Below are 21,070 nucleotides of genomic sequence, written 5' to 3'. Positions count from 1 at the left end.
CTCAACACTAACAGTTGAACTTTTCATATTGTCCATGCATGTGATGTATTTGTGTGGCTCTGTTTCCCTTTGTAATGTCTGTTTGATACGTGTTTATTCTCTGCAGCAAACAGTATGTATTAGAAATGTCAGCATCATTTTTCATGTGTGTTGAAGGTTTCACACTTGGTCTCTGTGTTGGAAAATGTAAGCCAGCGTGTCTGTGGCATCTCCACACTGTCCTAATAGTTTACCTGTCTCCCTCTCTCAGGATGTCGTTCAGCGACTTCTTGCGTGAGTTCAGTCGTCTGGAGATCTGCAACCTGACGGCCGATGCTCTGCAGAACAGCCAGCTTAAGAAATGGAGCTCCTCGCTCTACCAGGGTGAATGGAGGAGAGGCAGCACTGCTGGAGGCTGCAGGAACTTCCCAGGTGCAGTATGAGAGGCTGAAGGGAAGAAAGAGGTCTATGAATGGGGTTATGAATGAGATGAGAGAGTAATTTTATTGCACATTTTGGAGATTGATTCTTTTAAAGGTTTAATGCATTAGAGAATTTCATTAGCATGAGTTAAAAAGCAAATTTTAAGATCCCATGATTCTCTAAACACTGTTCCAGGAATCACTGAATAACCCTTTTGGTTCAGGGAATTTTTGGTAGAAAAAATGTTCAAGAACAAAGAGGTGTTGAAGGAGGGAGAGAGGATTTGGATGAATTTTAATGAAGGAATGTGAACCAGTGACTCCTATTTAAGCAATAAGTACTAAAACAATGGTCTGTTTTAAAATGAATTTTGAAAATTACCCATCATGACCGGAGACTTGTGGAGTCAGTTTCCTCGTTTGCTCTCTAGTATGGCTTATAAAACAAAAATTAACATACTTCAAATTAAAGCCAAAAAGAAAAAGAACAATCTGTCCTTTTGGCTTCCTGCCTCCAGCAACCTTTTGGCTGAACCCCCAGTTCAAGATTTTGCTGAAGAACCCAGACACTCCTGGCCAAGCAGATTGCAGTTTCCTGGTTGCCCTCATGCAGAAAGACCGCAGGAAGAAACGCCAGGAGGGCAAAGACATGGAGACGATCGGCTTTGCCGTCTATGAGGTTAGCAGCAGTTCAGCAAACACAGCTAGCAAAAATGGATCTTAAAAGCAACGTATTAAATTACATTGATAAGTTTGCAGTTTTTATAATAATGTTTCAGGATTCACAGCTGACAAATATCTATTATCTGGAATCTGTCCGTTCTTTATAACGTCAGTAACTTCGTCTCTCTCTTTCCTTTCCAGGTTCCAGATGAGGTAAGAGCTTTTCTGCTGTTCCTTTTCTTCTAAAAACTCATTAATTAACTGTTGTTTTCAAATTCTGTCCAGTGATAATGACATTTGAACATAACAGTTTTCAACAACACCTAATTTACAACATTTTAGTTTAGGTTTTGAGAGGATAAGAGATAGAGCTGCTCCCGACAAAATACTATTAAGGGTTTCCTGAATGCAGACTAACTCTTCTGGCTCCCCTCTCAGGCTGTAGGCAAGTCAGGGGTCCACCTAAAGCGAGAGTTTTTTCTGACCCACGCGTCCAGCGCCCGCTCAGAGCTCTTCATCAACCTGAGGGAGGTCAGCTCACGGTTGCGGCTTCCGGCCGGGGAATACGTCATTGTGCCCTCCACCTTTGAACCCCACGTTGAGGCTGACTTTGTACTCAGGGTTTTCTCGGAGAAGCCCGCCGACTCCGAGTGAGTAGAACTATTTTCTGTTCAAAGTCCAAAGTCTTGGCACAATTAAGATTTTGTTAATGCTTGTTTTGTCTTCTTAAAATTTGTCAAAATCTATTATATTTAACTTTTTTTTGAATAGCTTGCTATGTTAATTAGCCATTATACCCGTTGAAATATGTACATCTTGCTATATATCAAAAAAAAAAAGGAGCAATGAAGAGCTTGTAGAAAAAATATAAAAAAACATAATGTTGTATAATGTTTTAAAAAGCCTGGAAGAAAATGTTGAAGAAATTGACAGAATATTCTAAAGTAAGCATCTTCTTTCTGTGTCAGGGAGCTTGATGATGATGTTATAGCGGCGCTTCCACCAGAGGTAAGAGGATGAAACAATCATCACATGATGATTAAGTGATGTGTGAAAAGAACGTGTACTTAATACATTTGTGTGTGGGTGTGTTTCAGACTCAACTAGATGAGAGCCAGATTGACTCAGGCTTCAAGAATCTCTTCAGACAGCTGGCTGGGCCAGTAAGTGAGAGTAGCTGTAGCTTGGTGGAATGGTTCAAGGGATACTTTGTCAAATATACTGTATATAAAGTTTAAAATGTATTAATCCTTCTTGTTTATGCCAACAGGACATGGAGATCAGTGTCACAGAGCTGCAAACTATACTGAACAGGATCATCAGTAAACGTTAGTAACAGCAGAAATCACTCTCAGCTGTGCAGTGGAAGTTTATTTCTTCTCATAAAAGTGTAGCATTTCAATTACTATTTGAATATACTTTGCATCAAGACTGGATTACCAACTAGGCCGACGGGCAACTGCCAAGGGACCCCAAAAACCCCAGGTTTACTCCATATCATTTGGGTCTACATAATTTGATTAATTGCAGATTTTGACCTTAATTGTTTAAGTTTACATTGAGCTCATTTGTTGTAAAGTTGTGTTTTTTATCAAATTGTACACTGAAAACTTGTGGCAAGGTAGTATTATTCCATCAAAGTATCATATGAGTCAAACATAGATTACTATAAGGTTGCAACCAACAATTATTTTCTTTAATAATTGATTTTTCAGTGTATATAATGTCAGAAAATTGTAAGAAAATGTCAATAATTATTCCCTGAAGCCCAATTTAACATATTAAAAGTACTTGTCTTATTTGACCAAAAGTCAAAAACCCAAAGATCTTGAGTTTACTGTCATAGAAAAAGATGAATCAATTATCAAAAGTCAACTTATTGATCAATAAACTAATTTAATTTCAGCTCTAGAGTACTACCTTGTACTATCTAGTGGGGGTCAACAACAACTTTTTGCCCTGGGGCCCCATAGGAGGTTAATCCAGCCATGCTTTGCATCCATTATGTAAAATAGCGTCTAATTCATTTTTTTATGTTCCACTCTCTCTTTCTTATGCAAACAGACAAAGACCTGAAGACAGACGGCTTCACAAAAGAGGCTTGTCGCAGTATGATAAACCTCATGGACGTATCCTTGAAAATAATTTGTTATCTTTAGCTCCGATGGTGCTGGATGTCATCTGGAAACAGTTGGTTAGATTTTGCTGTCGGGGCCCTTTTTCTTTTGTCTTAAGATTCTTCTGATATCGACCTTTTGTGATAATAAAAATTAGGTTTATTGTGCTGGCAGACTTGTTGTTCCCTTAACCTCTTGGCTCAGACGGACGGCAGTGGAAAGCTGGGTCTGGCAGAATTCCATGTACTCTGGGAAAAGATTAAACGATACCTGGTGAGATCAAACCCTGATCGGTCAAGCAGGGTTATCAGGCTAAATAGTATTGATTGAGCTTCATGAGAATTCATGAGACAGCTTGTTACTTGTTTTGACATTTGGCCAGTGCACTGGTTTTTGGTCTTTTTGTTCTGTCCTCCTGCTGTCTGTTTTTATTCATTCTCCATCTGTTTGTGTTAACATGTTAGACTATATTCAGGGAATTTGACCTGGACAAGTCGGGCACCATGAGCTCCTATGAGATGAGGATGGCTCTCGATTCAGCAGGTGATGTACTCACAAGTTCAAAATCCTTTTAGCTTGCTTTTCATTTCAATAAAAGTGAAAAAAATGTAAGAATCATACATTTTACCAAACATTTAGAAAGTGGCTCGACTCCTGGATTCCAGTTTCCAAATAAAAAGAAGCCTCTTTTTGACATTTTTTTGACATTTTTTTTCCATCTCTCGCTGTCTTCCAGGATTCAAGCTGACAAACCACCTCTTCCAACTGATCATCCTGCGCTACACAGAGGCAGACATGGCTGTCGACTTTGACAACTTTGTCACCTGTCTGGTCAGATTGGAGACCATGTTCAGTGAGTCCCATTGCTGCACAGTTCACCAGAAAAACAGTTCACCTGCTTCTCAAACCATTTCAGTCACATCATCATTGAAGTTTGCCTCAAAAGTGTCTAATTTTTATCAGTCAAACAAGAACCATTGGTTATTCAACATCATTAAATTACATAGGATTAATGCTCAAAGTGCTACATATAAAAACAGAATTCTTGCATTTGGCTTGTAAAGTGAGTGATTTTCGTTGTTTCTGTAGAAACCTTCAAGACCATGGACACAGATGCAGATGGTGTCATATCCCTTACCTTCTTTCAGGTATGGCCACATAACAGAAATGCTCCCATATAGTAAAACAATGTCTTTGCAATTCACGCAGATTTCTTCTAAATTTGTACTGAAACAGCTGGTGTTTTCTTATATTGTGTGGCATATTTACTCGCCACATCTGTAACAACCTGCTCTCTCTGTTCTACAGTGGATTACCCTGACCATGTTTGCCTAGAGGTGAGGGGACTCCTCAGTAACTGTTGCACTCCAGGCCCTGTATGTGTTGTTTCAGAAGTGCCTTTTCACCTTCAAGTTCTTCCTCTTCTCCATGCTGCTCACTGCTGAGGCCCTCTGATGCTAAAAAAAACAACAACTGTAAATTCCTCTTTACAGTGCCTGTGTAAGAAAAATGTGCCAATCCTGTATTTGTCACCTGTTTTTGCCAAACTAAGGAAGCTCACTCCTTGTAGCCAGGTAGTCAAATTCAAGGTTAGCACTGAAAATGTTAGCGCAGAACTACTCTTGGGGCAGAAATAATCTCATTGGTTAAATTTCAGTCTATGGAGACAAAAAAAGCCCCACAGTAGCTGGCTTGGTTGAAAAAAAAAAACCTTCTTAGCCTAGCTGTTGTTCATGTTTAAAGAAATGTTAGCCATACTAGCCTTTAGCTACCAGGCTATGGAGGATCAAACCTGACTTATTAGAAAGTAAATTATTAAATGAAGTGGTCAAATAAACTGAAGAAAAAACTAATAAACACTAAATTACATAAATACACATAGAAATTGAGGAGGAAAATGTATATATATTCCTCATTATTTATTTTTTTATTATCACCTTACAAGATATTTTCCTTGAGCATAATTTATCTGTCCATCAACAAAGATTATTTTCTCAGCATAATTGATTTTTCCTCAAGCTGGTTTAAGTCTGCGCAGGACAATATATTGGTGTACATGATTAATTACAAGAAACTACAATTCAATAATAATATGTTTATGGTAATTTTGAAACCAGTCATTACAGACAATTATATTTTTTACTTTAAAATGTCCTGCTCAGCATATCTTCTTTTCTCATCTGATGTTTAAAACATTTAAATATTGTTTTATTTATCGGCCTAAAAATTCAAGTGTAGGTTTGGCTATATAATTTAACCTTTATCATGAAAAAAACGAATTTTTCTTTTTCCAAAAACATCAAGTTTGGTTCTCCATATCCGCTAAGGTAGGCAGCTAAGCTAAAGGTAAGCTAAACTTGTGAATGTTATAGTCAAGATGGAATTAATTGTCTTGACCAGAGGACCACCTTTGTTTCTCAAGTTTGCCAGGTAGCTAACTAGTGCTTTAGAGATGTACTTTTTACAGTCCACACTGTCAGTCTGGCAGGTCTCGACCACCTTTTAATCAATTTTAAATCAGATTTTAATGGTGTTTTATTGGAAATTATCAATCAGTCATTACACATTGGCTATCATTCATGATAAGCACTTGATTTTAAGGGATCCCTCTGCATGTATTCATTCATTGGTGGAGGGAAAATAGTACTTTTTGACAGGTTTTCAATTAAATCAATTAATTGATATGTGAAAAATCTCACGTGGCAAGTAGACCAAGAGTTTCTTTGGAGAATTTGACAATCTGCAGATCAATTGTGTCTTTAAGTTTTTTTTTTCTATTTTTAAATGGGATGTATTATCACAATCTCAACATCAGATGTGATGGATATTGAAACCTGCTGCTCAGCCTACTCTTTTTGACTCTACAACATTCAGTGCATATGAATGTCGCCAATATGTATCTCTACTCGGCCTTCGTAGCGACGTTGCTGGACTGGCACTTTCTGTTTATACCTGGTGCCAAACTTTGCTTTCACCTCAGCATCAAGGACTTACCGCAGTGGTGCTGCGCTGTATCATAGAGAATGTGTTCTGTTATATTTCTTTAAATCTAATCCTGGCCAGCTTTAAGACATGTGTGTTTATCATTATGCATGGCACTTTTTACAGACTGTTTAAAATATGGAGAAAAAAAAAACCCCAAAAAACTTTTATATCGTGGCTGGAACTGGATGTTATATTGGATAAAAAAAGGATGTGTCAGCCTTGTTTAATCTCGCCTTTCAAAAGGGAACAAGAACATGTCAATATTTTAGGTGAAGGTAAACAATTATGCAAGACAGAATAGATGGAAACCTTGTATGCATGCGTTGTGAAATGTGATATGTATGTCTGCCTGCCTGATTTCTGTTCAACATGGGGAGCAAGTATTTTATTTTAAGAGTTGTATTCCATAATAACATGTTACTTTTGGGGTGAAAAAAAAAAAGACTTAAGGGGCATCATTTGATTTGAGTATGGAGGGTGTAAATGAAAAAATTATTTTAATGTAGCAGAGTTGACCTGAAAGTGTTTCAAATACCAAAACTGTTTCTTCTGCCAATAACTGTCATTTTAGGTGTTTTTTTTTTTTTGTAAATGGGAGATTCACATTTTGAAATTATGCTTTTTGTGACTGCCAAACAGTTTCCTTTTGTATGATACTCGATGCCAGCGTTCTTGTATTACGTTTTTGCCAGGTAATGCTTATATAACATCACCTAATGTTTACAACATATAACATTCTGGATCCCTTTGAACCCGTCAGTCATGCAACACATTGGTTTACTGTGTAACTTCTCTGTAAAACTCCACTACACCCTTGAAAATAAAAGCAAGTGATGTTTTCACAAGTCTCTAAATTAATGATCAACTTATATTTGTGTTGAATCTGTAGGTCAAGTCTGGGGAAAGTGATTATATTGATGGTTGTGAATCATTAAATGAATGAAAATGATTGTGTTATACTGTCAGACAATGGAAAAAAAATGCCCACCCACACCCCAAAGAACAACACAAACAAACTTAATATAGTAATAAATAGTACCTTTAGTAATAACATTCATATTAAAAAAAAAACAAGCACAGTAAAATACCTTAAATCCACTAATGTACATATTTCAACATCATAATATTAAGATCTTTACAGCAGATTTTGGCTCATTGTTAAGTTAAATTGCAGACATTTATACAAGCTGATCAAATATTAAGTTAGAACAAATACGCCTCATTTAAAATGATACAAAAAAAAAAAAATAAAACAACAACTGAGAAGCGTCTTTTTCTTTGGGAGCCACTCAGTAGAGGAATGTAAGGCACAGTGACATGAAAACAAAGGTTTGTGTGCATTTGTGTTCGATCCAAATTTAGTGAGATTCTTTAGATGACTGCGTTGCTATCATCTATTGACCTAAGACTAAAAACAGCCCAACTGCTCACCTAAGTAATAAACTAAGTGGGATTTTCTTTGGCAGAATAGCATTAAATGTGAACCAGAAGGTCACACTACAAGGCTAGCATCTGACTAGCATGGGTGCCGCTGATGGAGCATGGCGTCTCTTTAGGCGTAGTTGTTGTTGTGCTCGATCTTGGTCACCATGGTGGAAACCAGCCGCTCCAGCTGCTCCGCTCTCTGCTTGCCCGTCTGGAGGACCTCCTCGTGGTTGGCCTTCTCTTCGCTGTCGTAGTCCATCACCGCCTGGTTGGTGATCAGCGAAAGGGCGAAGACGCGCATGCCGCAGTGACGTGCGATGATCACCTCGTGGACTGTGCTCATGCCTGGAAAGGAAAAGAGGGTATTTAAAATAAAACGCTGGGATAAACATAAAAAGTTACCAGGATAGATACAAAAGAGTTAAATATAATGTGTTTATTTTGACTGCTCAGAAATCATGTAATGTGATTTCACGCTGGCTGGCCTCTGATGTTTACATCAACAGGGAGAATGCGCATCTAATGTTGGTGAGTCCAGCTTTACTATCTTCAGTTTAGAAGCTTGTATTTGGCTCTATAGCTTTGATTTTATGGGTGTAGGTGCCTATATCTGACATGAAAACTAAATATAGGCAAATAGAGTGTATTTTTACATAAATGTCTTGACTTATGCAGCTTTAAATGTTATTTCTTCATGTTTCGTTGCTGGATAAGTTTGAAAATATACACACCGACAGCGTCAGCGCCCAGTTTGTGCAGCATACGACACTCAGCGATGGTTTCGAACGAAGGTCCGCCCAGCACGCAGTAGACGCCCTCCTTCAGGAAGTCTCCATAGCCAAGCTCTTGTCCCACATCCATGGCCAGCTGCTGCAGCTCTCTGTCGTACGCGTCGGACATGCAGGGGAAACGCACACCGAACCTGTGAGAGGAGGAAGTGGAAGGTTTAGTGAGGGCAAAGAGCAGAGGAGACCTGAGGCTAGTGTTGCTGAATGTGTGCAAACAGGTTTAACTGAGAACATCAACTTAAAAAAGTCCAACCACAAGAAAATATGTTGTTCTTTTTGAGACTATTTGTATGTCCAGCGTGCACAAAATTTATCTTTAAACATGCAACACCGTACACACACAAGACACGACCTACCTCTCATCGTTGGGTCCAGACAGTGGATTGTTGCCAGCAAAGCCGGGCATGTTGAGGTGGTCTTTGATGATCATGATGTCTCCCACTTTGAAGTCCTGATTGAGGCCTCCGGCTGCGTTGGTCAGCATCACCGTCTCCACACCGAGCAGCTTGAATATGCGCATGGGCAGTGTAATCTGGAAATACACACACACACACACAGTATATAAATATATACATTATATAACCATTCAGAGGGCACTTTGGTTTAAAGGATCTTTCAGCAGCGTGACCGGACATGAAGCATTTTCTAGAGGCCACAGATTTCACAGCAGTTTGCGCCTTAATGACGTCAAACCCAGTGTTTAAATACACTCAGAGAACTAGGACACAAACCTTCTGGATTGGGTAGCCCTCATACAGGTGGAAGCGCCCCTGCATACACACACATGGCCTCCCCTTTAAGGTGCCGAACACCAGCCGTCCTGCGTGTCCGTGCACTGCAAGAAACAATACAACCCATTCAGTAAATATCAGCAGTACATTACAACCAGTCAGCAGCTGAGAGGTGTGTCGTGGGTAAACTCACCGGTGCTCTGGGGGAAGTTGGGGATGTCCTTGTAGTTGAAGGCAACCTGGTCCTTTAACATGTCAGCCAGCCCTCCGAGACCCGAGCCGCACACGATGCCAACTGAGGGCCGGACGTCTGTCTGGGCCAGCAGCCAATCAGCGGTGGCCTTGCAGTCCTCGTAGCTGTAGCTGAATGACATGAGAAGAAGGTCGGAGGTTAGGGTGACCAAAGTAAGTCAATCCAGCAGGAATCAATGCAAAGGTTAGGGCATTATCTCATGTCAGGTTATCTTAAAATGATGCAAAAACAACTTTTATCAAGTCTTGTGAAGCAGAGGGAGATCAGCAGTTATGTATCTGGTAGTGATGTTAACATTTTTTTTTTCGTATCCTCTGTGACTTTACTGCAGGAGATACTTCTTTTTCCCAGTGTCCTTATTCACCTCTCTGTCCCTCCTAATTCCTTAAGTAGCGGTGATATGATCATTATTATCAGATTACAGGATAAGAGTTTTCTTTTTCTTTCTGGGCAGCAGGCCTAATCCGAGAACTGCTACTAATAAGGATGTGACTTTTGAAGACACACACTCACACACACATTCCTGCAGAGTCACAGCAGTATATCACGCCTCTATTGCACTTCAATGGTGATATCTTCATGTCTGCTGAGCTGAAATATCACACTCTCCTGTGTCCTGTAATTACCATAATTTGACAATTTGTTTGGTGTTTGGTCCTTAAAGGCAGTGCTATAAATAGTGACACTAAGAAGACATCTGAAGCCATAAAACAGCCCCAATAAGGAATATTCATATCATTAAAAGATACAAACAAGTAAAAATATGCCAAAAGACAAAAACTCCCTCAGAAATAAATGAATGGTTTTTCATTTGCTGCCCAGAGCGCATGTGCGCATTTTTTTTCTCGCCGGTTTATTTTTTGCTCGCGGTCCTGACTTGCCCGTGAAGGAGCCATGTGTTCAGCTGCACGGGGAGAGGAAAGCTGAAAGTACAGTCTGTCCAAAAGTATAGTCTACTCACCCATTGTTTGCCTCTGGAAACATCGCTGAAGATTAAAAAAAGAAGAGTCTGGTGAGGTAAGAAAAAAGTAGCAAATGTGTGACTGCACACTTTTTTAAACGCACAAGTTCCAAAGCGGTGAAACGATGAATCAAAGCCCAGCTGTTTGAAAAATATTGAATATTACAGATGAGAAACAATTTAAAAGTCTTCTTTTAGTTTAATGTATAGTTTTTCTTCTATTCGTTCGTCTGGTTGAGTCCCGTTAAAATCTTCTGATCTTCTCACTTGAGTCTGGAGGAAAGGCGCACTCGCCGGATTTATTATAGGTCCAGAGCCCCTCCGCCCCCAAGTCCCTCATCTGCTCAAAATGACGCATGTGGATGCTGCAGTCCCATTGGCTGTGCGGACACACCTTCATCATAGTATACAACTTGGAAGAGGAAATATATGTGTGTTCCGATCGACAGCCTCCACCCCATTCATCCCCCGCCCTCTTCACAGCTGCGGAGGAAGCGTTCACCGTTCTGCAGTACTGGATGTCCACATCATAGTCAACGGGGAATGACAGCATTCAATACTCATTCACCCAAACATCTGTGAATGATCGATGGACACCTTACTGATCGATATTCCAGTTGTACATTTTCAGCATGAATCGGGTTGTTTTGAACTTCACGTGTCTAAACTGGTTCACCTCAACATCAGTTTGTGAATGTTGGTGATGGGGATATTTCACCACATCAGCCAAAGCATGAGCTTAATGCTGAATCATGTATTATTATTATATTCCCTTGAATGAGAGAGTATGTCCAATCTTTTGAGTGGTACTGTATATATAGTACTGTATAAACACTCACTGAGCACTTTATTAGGAACAACTGTGCAATCTAATGCAATCCAACACAACAGCTCTACCACAAATTCTACATTTATACCATTAAAACATACATGAGGGGTACAATATATTAGGAACACTTTCCAATATAACGCACTCCAGTACATCACCACCGCCCATTATGACCTCAAAAATAAACACAAAGTAGAATTATCACCTTTCTGACAACAAAAACTGAAAATGTGTAAGCTTCGTAAAAGTAGAATTTATGGCAGAGCTGTTGTATTGGATTGCATTAAATTGCACAGGTGTTCCTAATAAATTGCTCGGTGAGTGTATATATGTTTGGAAATATGTAAAACTTTTATGGTAGGGGGGGGGTTTTCAATATGAAGTACCTTGTGTAAAATAGTGAATAGAGCCACAAAGGTTGGTATCACGTTGGAGGTCTGGCATCCGATACTGTGATATGTGAGTTTTAAAAGCAACATGAGATGAATAAAAAAGCTGCAAAGAGGCAAAGCTGCACACGTACTGCATCAAAATCTTTGTTTAATACAGAAAAACATGTGGTGACAAAGAGCATCATTGACTCTGTGGCAAGGACTGACAAGCGTGTGATGAACATGTATAGGTTTCCCTTTGGTGATTTATTAAGTGTTTATGATATTTTGTCCACCCCCGTTGTACATTACTTCAAAAGAGATTGCATCATGATGTGTGCTTTTACTATTGTTGGTAGTCAGACTTTATTGACATAGTGATACAGTACATGACAAACCCTGTTTTGTGTGTATGTGTGTGTGTGTTATAAATGAGACAGATAACACCTCAGTAAGTCATAAATAAACGCGGAATTTCTTTGATTAGCTCTTTTATGGCACATTGTACTCATGGGATATGTTCCCACTGTACACACACACATGTACACAATCACAAGGAATGTCACCTGGGCTGAACGTCCTGTAATCAATGTGCCACAATAAATGTGAAACGGAACGATATGGTGAGCAGGAATGGACACACATTTAAGGAAACAAGCCAAGTGTGAAACTGCAGGGAATTCTTTTTTCCCATCTAGGTACAGAGATATCAACGTGTTTAGAAAGGCTGATCAGGTTAAGTTGAACAGTTTATGTAAATCAATGATGTACAACATGCATTCACATTGATAACAGCGCCCTTGTGTACTTCCTGGGATTTATTTGAAGAGGGTCCAACTGCAAACCTCATATCTGGAGACTGCAAGTCTGCAAGCCACTGGGAAGAAAAACTATGGGAAATTACTGAAAAAATACCACCTGGTTGTCATTACATGAAGTTAAGGTGAAGTTAGCCCATTGGAGAAGCTATCATTTATCTTGGCCCTACAGTGCCATGAGAAACAGATTAATATGTCTTTTGGAAGGAAACATAAACCTCTTGTGTTGTTAGTGACTGTTTGATTTTAGTGACTCATGCATGACTAAACTCATATTGCCTTCAAAACCAACAAATAAAATATAGAAAGTGAAAAAAAAACCCCATTATTTTCCAGTACTTTTTAACTCCTTCTTACTCAGGATAAAAACGTAACGGTGCTGTTACTTCATTGACAAACACAAATTTACAATATACAACAAGTAATTTTTTTTTTTTTTTTTTTTACAGCATATTAGCCGACTAATGTTTAATGTTGGCAAAAAGAGATCTTACTCCATTTTTTCCACACCTTGCTAATGTTTTGTCTTCATTAAAAGACTGAAGATACATTTATACCTGCCCAGTAATACCTGAACTTTTGTATGGTTTCCTTGGGTTTTTATTTCACATATCGCATATTTTTACACAGAAGATACAGTAACCTGAGCAAAAAAGGTGTTAAACTAACTGAGAAAGAAGTAGCCTTTTTTGCTAATGTATGCATCTCATGACTGGGGGCTTATTCTTTTCCTATTGGCTCACAGACCCAGTGTCCCCAGATGTGAGGTCTGCAGTTGGACCTCTTTGGTTTTTTCAAGTCTGTCTTAATACAATACTGACGTTGCCATATGTACGTGGGAATGGGTCTTGGTCACTGTAACAATTCCTACTCTCCGCACTGTCCTTGAAGGTATTCCCCTGGAACGCAAATATACTGTAGTACATGAGGGGAACAACTCTACAGCCTTTGTTCTGTGCAAAAATACATTCCAAAGTTAGCTAACACGAGTCAGTATCTTACAAAGATACAGTCTGTTTAGCACAAAAATGCAACAACTACCTGACCTTCATCGCAAGCTCACAAGACGATACACTGCTCTGAAAAAGAAACACAAGAGACAGACTGCTTCAGTTGAAGAAGAGAAAGTAGTTAAGAGGAATCCAGAAGGATTGTTTGTGATTGAAAGTGAGAACGACTGGAACCAGGGCACTACTATCCCTACAAACTGCAAATATATAACACTGAAGATAAGAAAGCGTCTCTTGGTACCATGAAGGCCTGGTCTGGTGTTTGTTTTGTCTTCTGTTCCTTCACACAAGCTAACACAAGAGTATCAGGGACACCAGGAGGGTCCAGACCTAACTGATAAGGTCACCTGCAAAACCTCCTAAATACACTGCATCCAAGTGTTTCACATTCACACGGCTGAGGGTGTACACACCAACTAAAGGAAGGAATAAGGGAAGACTGCAAAAACACAGAAGCTGATCGCAAACTAAGTTCTGAATAATCTGGTTCTAATTCTGGAGCAAGCAGAGGACCACCTTTCTGCCTTTTTCACTACTTGCCTTAGTGAAAAAATAATACACTAAAGTATACTAAATGTTGGTACGCTACAGCATACTAAAGTGTAATTGTGTCCAGACTATTAAACAGTGTACTAAATAGTGTGCCAAAATGCAACAACTAAATTTGTACTTATTATACTTAAATAGCATTAAAGTTGTACAAAATCTCTACTTTAATTGTATTAAGTAGACTTGACTGTGCTAAAATGGAGCAACTTTAAATATACTTAATATACTGCAAATGCACTAATTATTTTATGTTCACTGATGGTGCTCTTCACTTTACAGTAACATTGAAACACATTTATAATGTAAATTGTACTTTGAGTGTACATACAATCTAACATTAATAGATTACAAATACATCTAAATTAGTCTACTAGTGTATTATAACAGAGACTTTTAAGTGTACTACCAGTGTGCTTAAATATACACTACATTGTACTTATAATTTACATGAAATTTACTAATAATAGAGTACAAGCACACTGACCATTACACCGTAAGTGTAACTTAATATTCCTAAAATGTATAAGTGAGAGTGTAAACTGTACTAACATGTACTTAAATGTACTCTACTAAAATGTGAAGCATGTTACAAATATACTTGCAACGTAAATTATGACATTTCAAATGTGTTTCAAGTACACCTGTAACACAGGGCACAACAGGTGCAACAACTGCAGACGCTTAAAGGCGAGGAGACAGGGATATAGTAGGAACAATGTATTTATTTTAAAAGGTGGGGCTAAACGGAAATGCAGGCCTGGGGAAACTTGGGCTGGAAGATTTGAACCTGGGGCTGAGGCTTGGGCTGGGAGCTGGAAAGAGCGGGAATCCAGGGCAGGGAAGCAGGGCTAACGAAACAAGGGGACTGGAGACAGGGCAGACGAAAGTAAAGTAAAGTGTAATGAATAAAGAAAATAAACACAAGGACAAACCTAACCTAAATGTACTTGTACTCTATTAGTAGTATACTTCACGTTCATTGTAAGTGCATGGTAGTGTATATTGAAGAATATTGGTAGTACACTTTAAAGTCTCTCTTATAATAGGAGTTGTAGGAGTTTTCAAGTACACTTAAAGTGTATTGGAAATGCTCAATCCTTCAAAAACCTTGTACATTATCTTCGGAGTCTAATCCTTCATGGTGATTTGGGCTTCCACTGCCACCCGTGTGAGCGCCATGAAAACATTAGATTGCTTACTTTAATACCTGTGCATTGATATCACTGCTGATATAATCCTTTATCTGTAAGACAATAATGCAAAGTATCTCTTTGATGTTTGTCAGTTATAGGCCAAAGAATGAGAGCACAGCGGCAAGGACTTGCGCAAAAGTTGTTTGTTACAAATTGTACTCGACACTGACAAAGATTACGCAACACCCCACCTACTTTTTGAGCTTTTTGAGCATTTATATTAATTTATTTGTAAAAAGGTATATTCCTTAATGAGTTAGAGTAAAGAACATCTAGTGGAAGCCAAACTGTAATTATTATGCAAGTTAAAATTAGCCAATATTGACATTTGCTGTGGTTTGCTTAAGTAGTATTACGCAGGTAAATATGGGCCCAAGACCACCAAAGGCTTGTCAAAGTCTAACGCCACCAAAACATGGACCACAACATACAGCCTGACGTTGTTGGACCTTGAGTTGTTGTTTGGCATTGACACGTAAGAGTGACAGCCATCAGCCTAGTTGTGTATTATGACTTCCTTCCGAGTAAACCACCTCTCTGTTTGGGTTCTGGCTTCTTCATATCTCTTGTTCGTTTTAAGGACAGTTGTTAACTCTGTCTGATAACACAGTGGAAGTCTTTGACCTGTTGACCTGTTCGCCCCTCCCCTCGGATATATCTAACACCCCTTTGGCTCAGCCAATAAGGTGGTGCATCTGACTTCAGCATGACGGTACACAGTAACCTGTGTACCTGTTCCTCAGTTTTTACAGCCAAATGAAATGTCAATAAAAATGTTCCTGAAGATTCTCCTAAAAAAAGTGCAGTCACATGGCTGCAGTCAGCTGTCTGTCTGTTTGTCTTTTGAATGATTTAAAGTTTTTATTCACCACCTTGAGACCATATTTAATTAAAATATTAAAGGGAATATATCATGCACATTTCCAGGTCTATATTTTTAATCTGGGGCTGTACTAGAATATTTTTAGCATGTTTTACAGTTCAAAAAATTCTTTATTTATCTTATACTGACCTTTACACCACCCGTCGGTTCAGCTTCTGTCAGAAACAGGCTGTTTTAACTCCTGTCTCCTTAAGGCCCACTTCCTGCTGAGCCAACGTTGTTCCACCCTGACACTGATGAAGACACAGTAGTGTTGAAACATTAATCTGTTTGCACTATTAAATGCTGCAAATTAATCAGTGTGCTCCAGTCCCTTCTGTTTTTTGAAGTCTGCTGTCCTCAAACTGAGAAGCACCTGATTCAGCTGCTTTTTGTTAGAAGATGTGTGGAGAACCCTGTTTCTACCAACGTTGTTCTGATTGGTTGCCTTCTGAAAGCTGCATCATGGCTGACATCTGGTTGCTCAGGAGGATATGTGGCAAACTATACTAGTAGGATTTCACTACTTTTTCTTGTTATTTACTCAAAATGTCAACTTCTCAAATATATCTGTATATGTTAGAGCTGGAATCTGATCTGAAATATGAGAGTGAACGACACAAACAACACATGGAAAAACATAAAGGTGACGTATTATGCTAATTTCCAGCTCTATATTTTTATTATGGGACTCCACTAGAGTAGTTTTGCATGATTCACAGTTCAAACTTATTTATCTTACACTGGGTCTTTATGCAGCCCCTCAGCCCCACCTGCAAAAAGCCGCCAGGATTAATCCTGGTTTCATTTCATTCAGAGTGAAACTCAAAGTGCTATAGTATTAATGACATAGAACACATAATATAAAAAAAACATGAAAAAGCCTTCCTGAGTAGAAAGGCCTTTTTAAAAAGAGACTAGGGTCTGTGCTACCCTCAGATGGTTTGGAGAGCTGTCTGTTGATGGATTTGTATGTGAGTAGCAGGACTTTGTAGTCAATCCTGAAGGAGACAGGGAGCCAGTGCAATAAAAACAGAATTGGTGTTATATAGTCATGTTTTCGCACTCTCATCAGAATCCTGGCAGCGCTGTTCTGAATATACTGGAGCTTCAGGATGCTCTTGCCAGGGATCCCTGTAAAGAGCTCATTGCAGTAGTCCAGTCTTGAGGAGATAAAGGCATGGACAAGTTTCTCTGCATCTGACAGGGTTAAAGAGAGGCGCAGCTTAGAGATGTTTTTGAGATAGTAGAAAAAGGGTTTGCAAGGATGTCTTATATGATCATCAAAAGTCAGTTGAGGGCCAAACCTAACACCCAGATTAGTGACTGAAGAGGAAAGCGGGATGTCCCGGCCATCAGAGGTGAGATGAGGTCTGGAGGATGACTGAATCTGGTGTGGAGTGCAAATAAGGAGAGCTTCAGTTTTGCTGATGTTTATCTGGAGGAAATTTGTGCTCATCCAAAAGTCTGTCATCTCAAATGCTGTCAGGTTTTTTTTTTTTTTTTTTAAAAAAAAGCCTTCTCATGCCAGATCTCATGCTGTTGGACAGGCATGGGATACAATGTCAGCAGACCTTGCAGAGACATATGGGTTTATAATGTCACGCATCCTGATATGCATTCCACACACATCATCTGCCATATTTGATGTCTTTTGCAAAGCTGCCAGAGAAAACGCAAACTGAGATTTCTCACACGGTGAGCTCCTGACCTGAAATCACGGGGGCTTCTGGGATAAAAAAACAAACAAACAAACAAACACTTTTACCCCTTTGGAAGCTACTGCAACTTCATGAGATAGCTTTTAAGATGGATATGACATCGTCTCACATGTGTATCTCCTGAAATGTCCAGCCCTTGTTTAGACTTCTCTTGAAATTTCCCTGCATTTTTCAGGAGAAACTTATTGTTCAGTTCAGTATTTAGAAGCTGCATCGCACTAAAGCACTTTTAATTACTGCTGGGTATTGGTTCTTCCTGACCTTCATGCGGCCTTTAACACCACCGATCATGTCACTCTACCTGATAGGTTGAAACAGGTGGGATGGTGTCCAAGGAAGAGCCCTGGATTAGTTCTCCTACCGTGCAAAAATAAAATATTTTGTTTCAATGAATTATTTTATCTTGTTAGCTGCAGAAGTCACATTCAGGATACCTCAAGGATCGAGAACTTCAGTTGTCATTGTGCATGCCCCATCACTCACTTTTTAAACACACAGTTATACCTTCTGGTCAAATCCAGATCTTCAACACCTGATGAAGATGGTATTTTAAGCCTTTATGCCTTAAATTATAATTTTTATAATTTATAATTTTACTCCTTTGTGCAGTTTATGCACTTTGTGCTTATTGCTTGAAATGTGTGGTCTTAAAAAAAAGATAATGAAGTCTATTGTACTCTGTTGTCAGATAATAGAGCATTAGAAACTACAGTGTTTTAGTTATCTGACCTTCAGAGGAGCAGATTATGAGTTCACCCTGACATGGTACAGTAGTTTAAATATGGCAAGACAGACCACAAAACTATTCCCGAACTCCATGTTCCTCTTTCACTCTGTTGCAGGTTTTCTTATCTTTACTTTTAGTTTGGTCCACATAAAGCACTGTACACATCTGAGGTTGTGCAAATATTTTTGAGATTCTGGATGTCACTGAAGAGACCGAACTCATCCTTTTCTCTGGCCTTGACACTTTTCTAGAGTGATACAGTGTTGTTCTCCCAGTGTCCTACAAGCAAACATGTCCAGTCACCATAACAAACCTACCTAACTCTGTATTGACCTTATGGTACAAATTGTGACTAAACTGTTGACCCAGTGAAGCTAGATGCCCCATTTTCAAAATCATGACCAAATCAGGTTTTTTTGGGGGGGGCGAGTGATTTCATGTTTTCAGTGCATATGGTGCATTGGTTGTTTTGCAAAAAAGGAGATTTCTATAAACTGTTGAAGACATGAACTAGTACATCAAATTAATACTCTGTTTCCTGCAAACCCTCTTCAGGGTATGAGCTCTTTGTTAAAATCACAAAAGATAGGCAATTTCTCACACACTAAAAAACTGGATCACAACTTTACCCAGTTTGGGTCAATGTAGCACCAATACAACATTGGGTTAACTTTACCCAGTAGCAATTAGTTATTTTGACTCAATTTTAAACACAACAAGCTTTAGCTATAAACTGTCACAAATTTGTTGTATCTTGTACAAAATGATGTGCACATGACATTCAAAAGATACACAAGTTATTAACAATCAATGACGTGTGTTTAAAAAGAGTAGAGTAGATTGAAACTGAAACTAAAACTAAAACCCCTTGTATTGAGTGGATTTCTGGGTAACATTAACCCCGTATTGTGTTGGTGCTATATAGACCCAAACTGGGTAAAAATTTAAGCTAGTGATTTTTAGTGTGTACTTAAGCACCTCCTCAGCACAGATGGTCTCTGATGTCACTGATGGTCTGAATAAAAAAAAGTAAATTGTTGTGCTATATATCACAACCTCTTGACCTAAATTATAAATTTCTCAAAGAACTTTAGTACAAAGTCAAGAGGTTGGGATATGCAGCACAACAAGGTAGCGAAGCTCTGTAAATGGAACCGCGTTCCTACACATATCTTTATTCTAATCCTTGTGACTTTGACAAAGAACTTATACTCGCAAAAAGCTCTTCAGGGACCAAAATGTTAGTTTGATGAAAAATAAACAAATATTTTAATGCAAGAGCACTGTGCATGGAATCTAATCTTTTGCAAGATATTGAGCACCTTTCTGACATGCCGATGTATAAAATAAGTCTTTTTCTATAACCTGCATCCTTAATAATAATAATAATAAAAACAGTAAAAACACCAATAAAAAGTATGAGAGAGAGACAGTCACAGAGTGCTAAAAACTACCAGAATAATGAGGGGTTAAAATCTCAGTGATATACAGTAATGTGTTGCTTGTCATGCCAAGGAATAATAATCAATATAAATCTAAAAATGAACCAAACTGTGGACAAGCTTTTACCTTAACTTTTAAAAATGCTTTGCAAATCACAGAAAACATTTCTATACAATTGTTAACCATGATATTTTGGCAGTCTTCATTATGGTTTTCTCCAACAACATGAGTTTTTAGCGTTATGGACTGAATTTAAGCTGCATATGTGACTATCAGGATTATTCTAGAAAAAATTAGTAATTGGTCTAATTGTCTTGAGAGTTCTACAATCCTCGTCTGGTTCTTCAGTCAATATCGTACACAATGTTCAACTCCTTTTTTTCAAGCTGGAAAAGAAAACTGTGCTGAGAATCTGAAACAGTAATCAACAGCTGGTGTAATGACACTAAACAAGTTAGTGGACCCTGGGGCAGCGGTGAGAGATTGTGGCTGCAGTGCAATTAAAGCTGCAAATGGTGTAAAAGTATGAACTTGCTCGAGTAGAAACAACCGTCTGCTGCTTTAAGTACATCGACTGAGCTGTTTGTGCAGCCATGATTGGTAATTGTCACTAGGAGAAAAAGTAAGGTGAATACTTAAATGTAGGGTTCTTATTTTATTCTCTGCTGCAGTTAACCCCATGCAGCTGGCAACTGCTGTTGTACTTCCAAAACATCCACTTGTATTCAACTTAATCTCCATAAAACAGCATGAAATCCGTCAGTTTAAAGTAAAACACGAAAAGGAGTAAAACTGTTTTCTGATAGCAGCATCAAGTGGGTTGAAAAAAGTTGTGAAATGTGTCCGAAAATAAGAAAATATGGGCTTGGTAGCACTAACAAAGCATAACCTCATTTTAAAGTAGCAACAAAAGACAATTTTTGGATCGCACAATGGCATTTCTCCTTTAGTAGCAAGACACAAGAATAACAGGAAGTCAAATGATTGTTAGATCGTGACCTTAGAGAGCTGTTTGGCCTCATCTGCACTTAGATGTGGATTTATGGTGTGACATGTCAGCAGTTACATGAGCTGGTGAAGCTATTCATAATCTATCCATGAGGTCAATGAAGGCACGAAGAACTGTAACAGAATGGAATATGGGCAGCTCATGAATTGCATTTTGTCTTGAAATGCTTGCAAAATTAAAAAAAAAATTGAAGCAGCATTTCAGGCCTGTGAGA

The 21,070-nt window shown here is 38.7% G+C and overlaps 2 protein-coding genes across 3 annotated transcripts in view; one reads left to right on the top strand and one right to left on the bottom strand.

The window, feature by feature from the left end:
• Positions 1 to 7,008, top strand: part of capn1 (calpain 1) — a 31,797-nt gene extending 24,789 nt beyond the window's left edge. For both annotated transcript variants that reach the window (XM_044340912.1, XM_044340911.1), the window contains 13 exons: positions 251 to 411; positions 920 to 1,080; positions 1,266 to 1,277; positions 1,503 to 1,714; positions 2,033 to 2,072; positions 2,162 to 2,227; positions 2,335 to 2,392; positions 3,129 to 3,193; positions 3,386 to 3,454; positions 3,646 to 3,724; positions 3,918 to 4,034; positions 4,271 to 4,329; positions 4,490 to 7,008. In XM_044340912.1, the coding sequence (XP_044196847.1) occupies positions 251 to 411; positions 920 to 1,080; positions 1,266 to 1,277; positions 1,503 to 1,714; positions 2,033 to 2,072; positions 2,162 to 2,227; positions 2,335 to 2,392; positions 3,129 to 3,193; positions 3,386 to 3,454; positions 3,646 to 3,724; positions 3,918 to 4,034; positions 4,271 to 4,329; positions 4,490 to 4,516 (1,126 nt within the window). In that variant the 3' untranslated portion in view covers positions 4,517 to 7,008. The remainder of the gene's footprint in view (positions 1 to 250; positions 412 to 919; positions 1,081 to 1,265; positions 1,278 to 1,502; positions 1,715 to 2,032; positions 2,073 to 2,161; positions 2,228 to 2,334; positions 2,393 to 3,128; positions 3,194 to 3,385; positions 3,455 to 3,645; positions 3,725 to 3,917; positions 4,035 to 4,270; positions 4,330 to 4,489) is intronic.
• pnp5a (purine nucleoside phosphorylase 5a) lies at positions 4,487 to 10,618 on the bottom strand. Its single transcript, XM_044340913.1, has 6 exons — positions 10,325 to 10,618; positions 9,304 to 9,473; positions 9,111 to 9,214; positions 8,736 to 8,911; positions 8,323 to 8,513; positions 4,487 to 7,936 (listed from the first exon to the last, which is right to left on the bottom strand). The coding sequence occupies exons 1-6, from the start codon at positions 10,345 to 10,347 to the stop codon at positions 7,719 to 7,721; spliced, it is 882 nt and encodes a 293-aa protein (XP_044196848.1). The 5' UTR covers positions 10,348 to 10,618; the 3' UTR covers positions 4,487 to 7,718.
• Positions 10,619 to 21,070: the final 10,452 nt, after the last annotated feature.

This window comes from Thunnus albacares, chromosome 22 (genome assembly GCF_914725855.1).
Source record: "Thunnus albacares chromosome 22, fThuAlb1.1, whole genome shotgun sequence".
Classification (NCBI taxonomy): Eukaryota; Metazoa; Chordata; class Actinopteri; order Scombriformes; family Scombridae; genus Thunnus; species Thunnus albacares.
Note: the sequence above shows the minus strand (reverse complement) of the source record. Positions and strands in the feature narration are given on the sequence as shown.

What these genes read in the sequence shown, in the direction of transcription:
- pnp5a (XM_044340913.1), bottom strand. Translation starts at nt 10,347, where the DNA reads ATGTTTCCAGAGGCAAACAATGG. An exon ending in CAACTTCCCCCAGAGCACCG is followed by an intron (nt 9,215 to 9,303) that starts GTGAGTTTACCC and finishes TGTTTCTTGCAG; the next exon opens with TGCACGGACACGCAGGACGG. An exon ending in ACTGGGCGCTGACGCTGTCG is followed by an intron (nt 7,937 to 8,322) that starts GTGTGTATATTT and finishes TTTCCTTTCCAG; the next exon opens with GCATGAGCACAGTCCACGAG.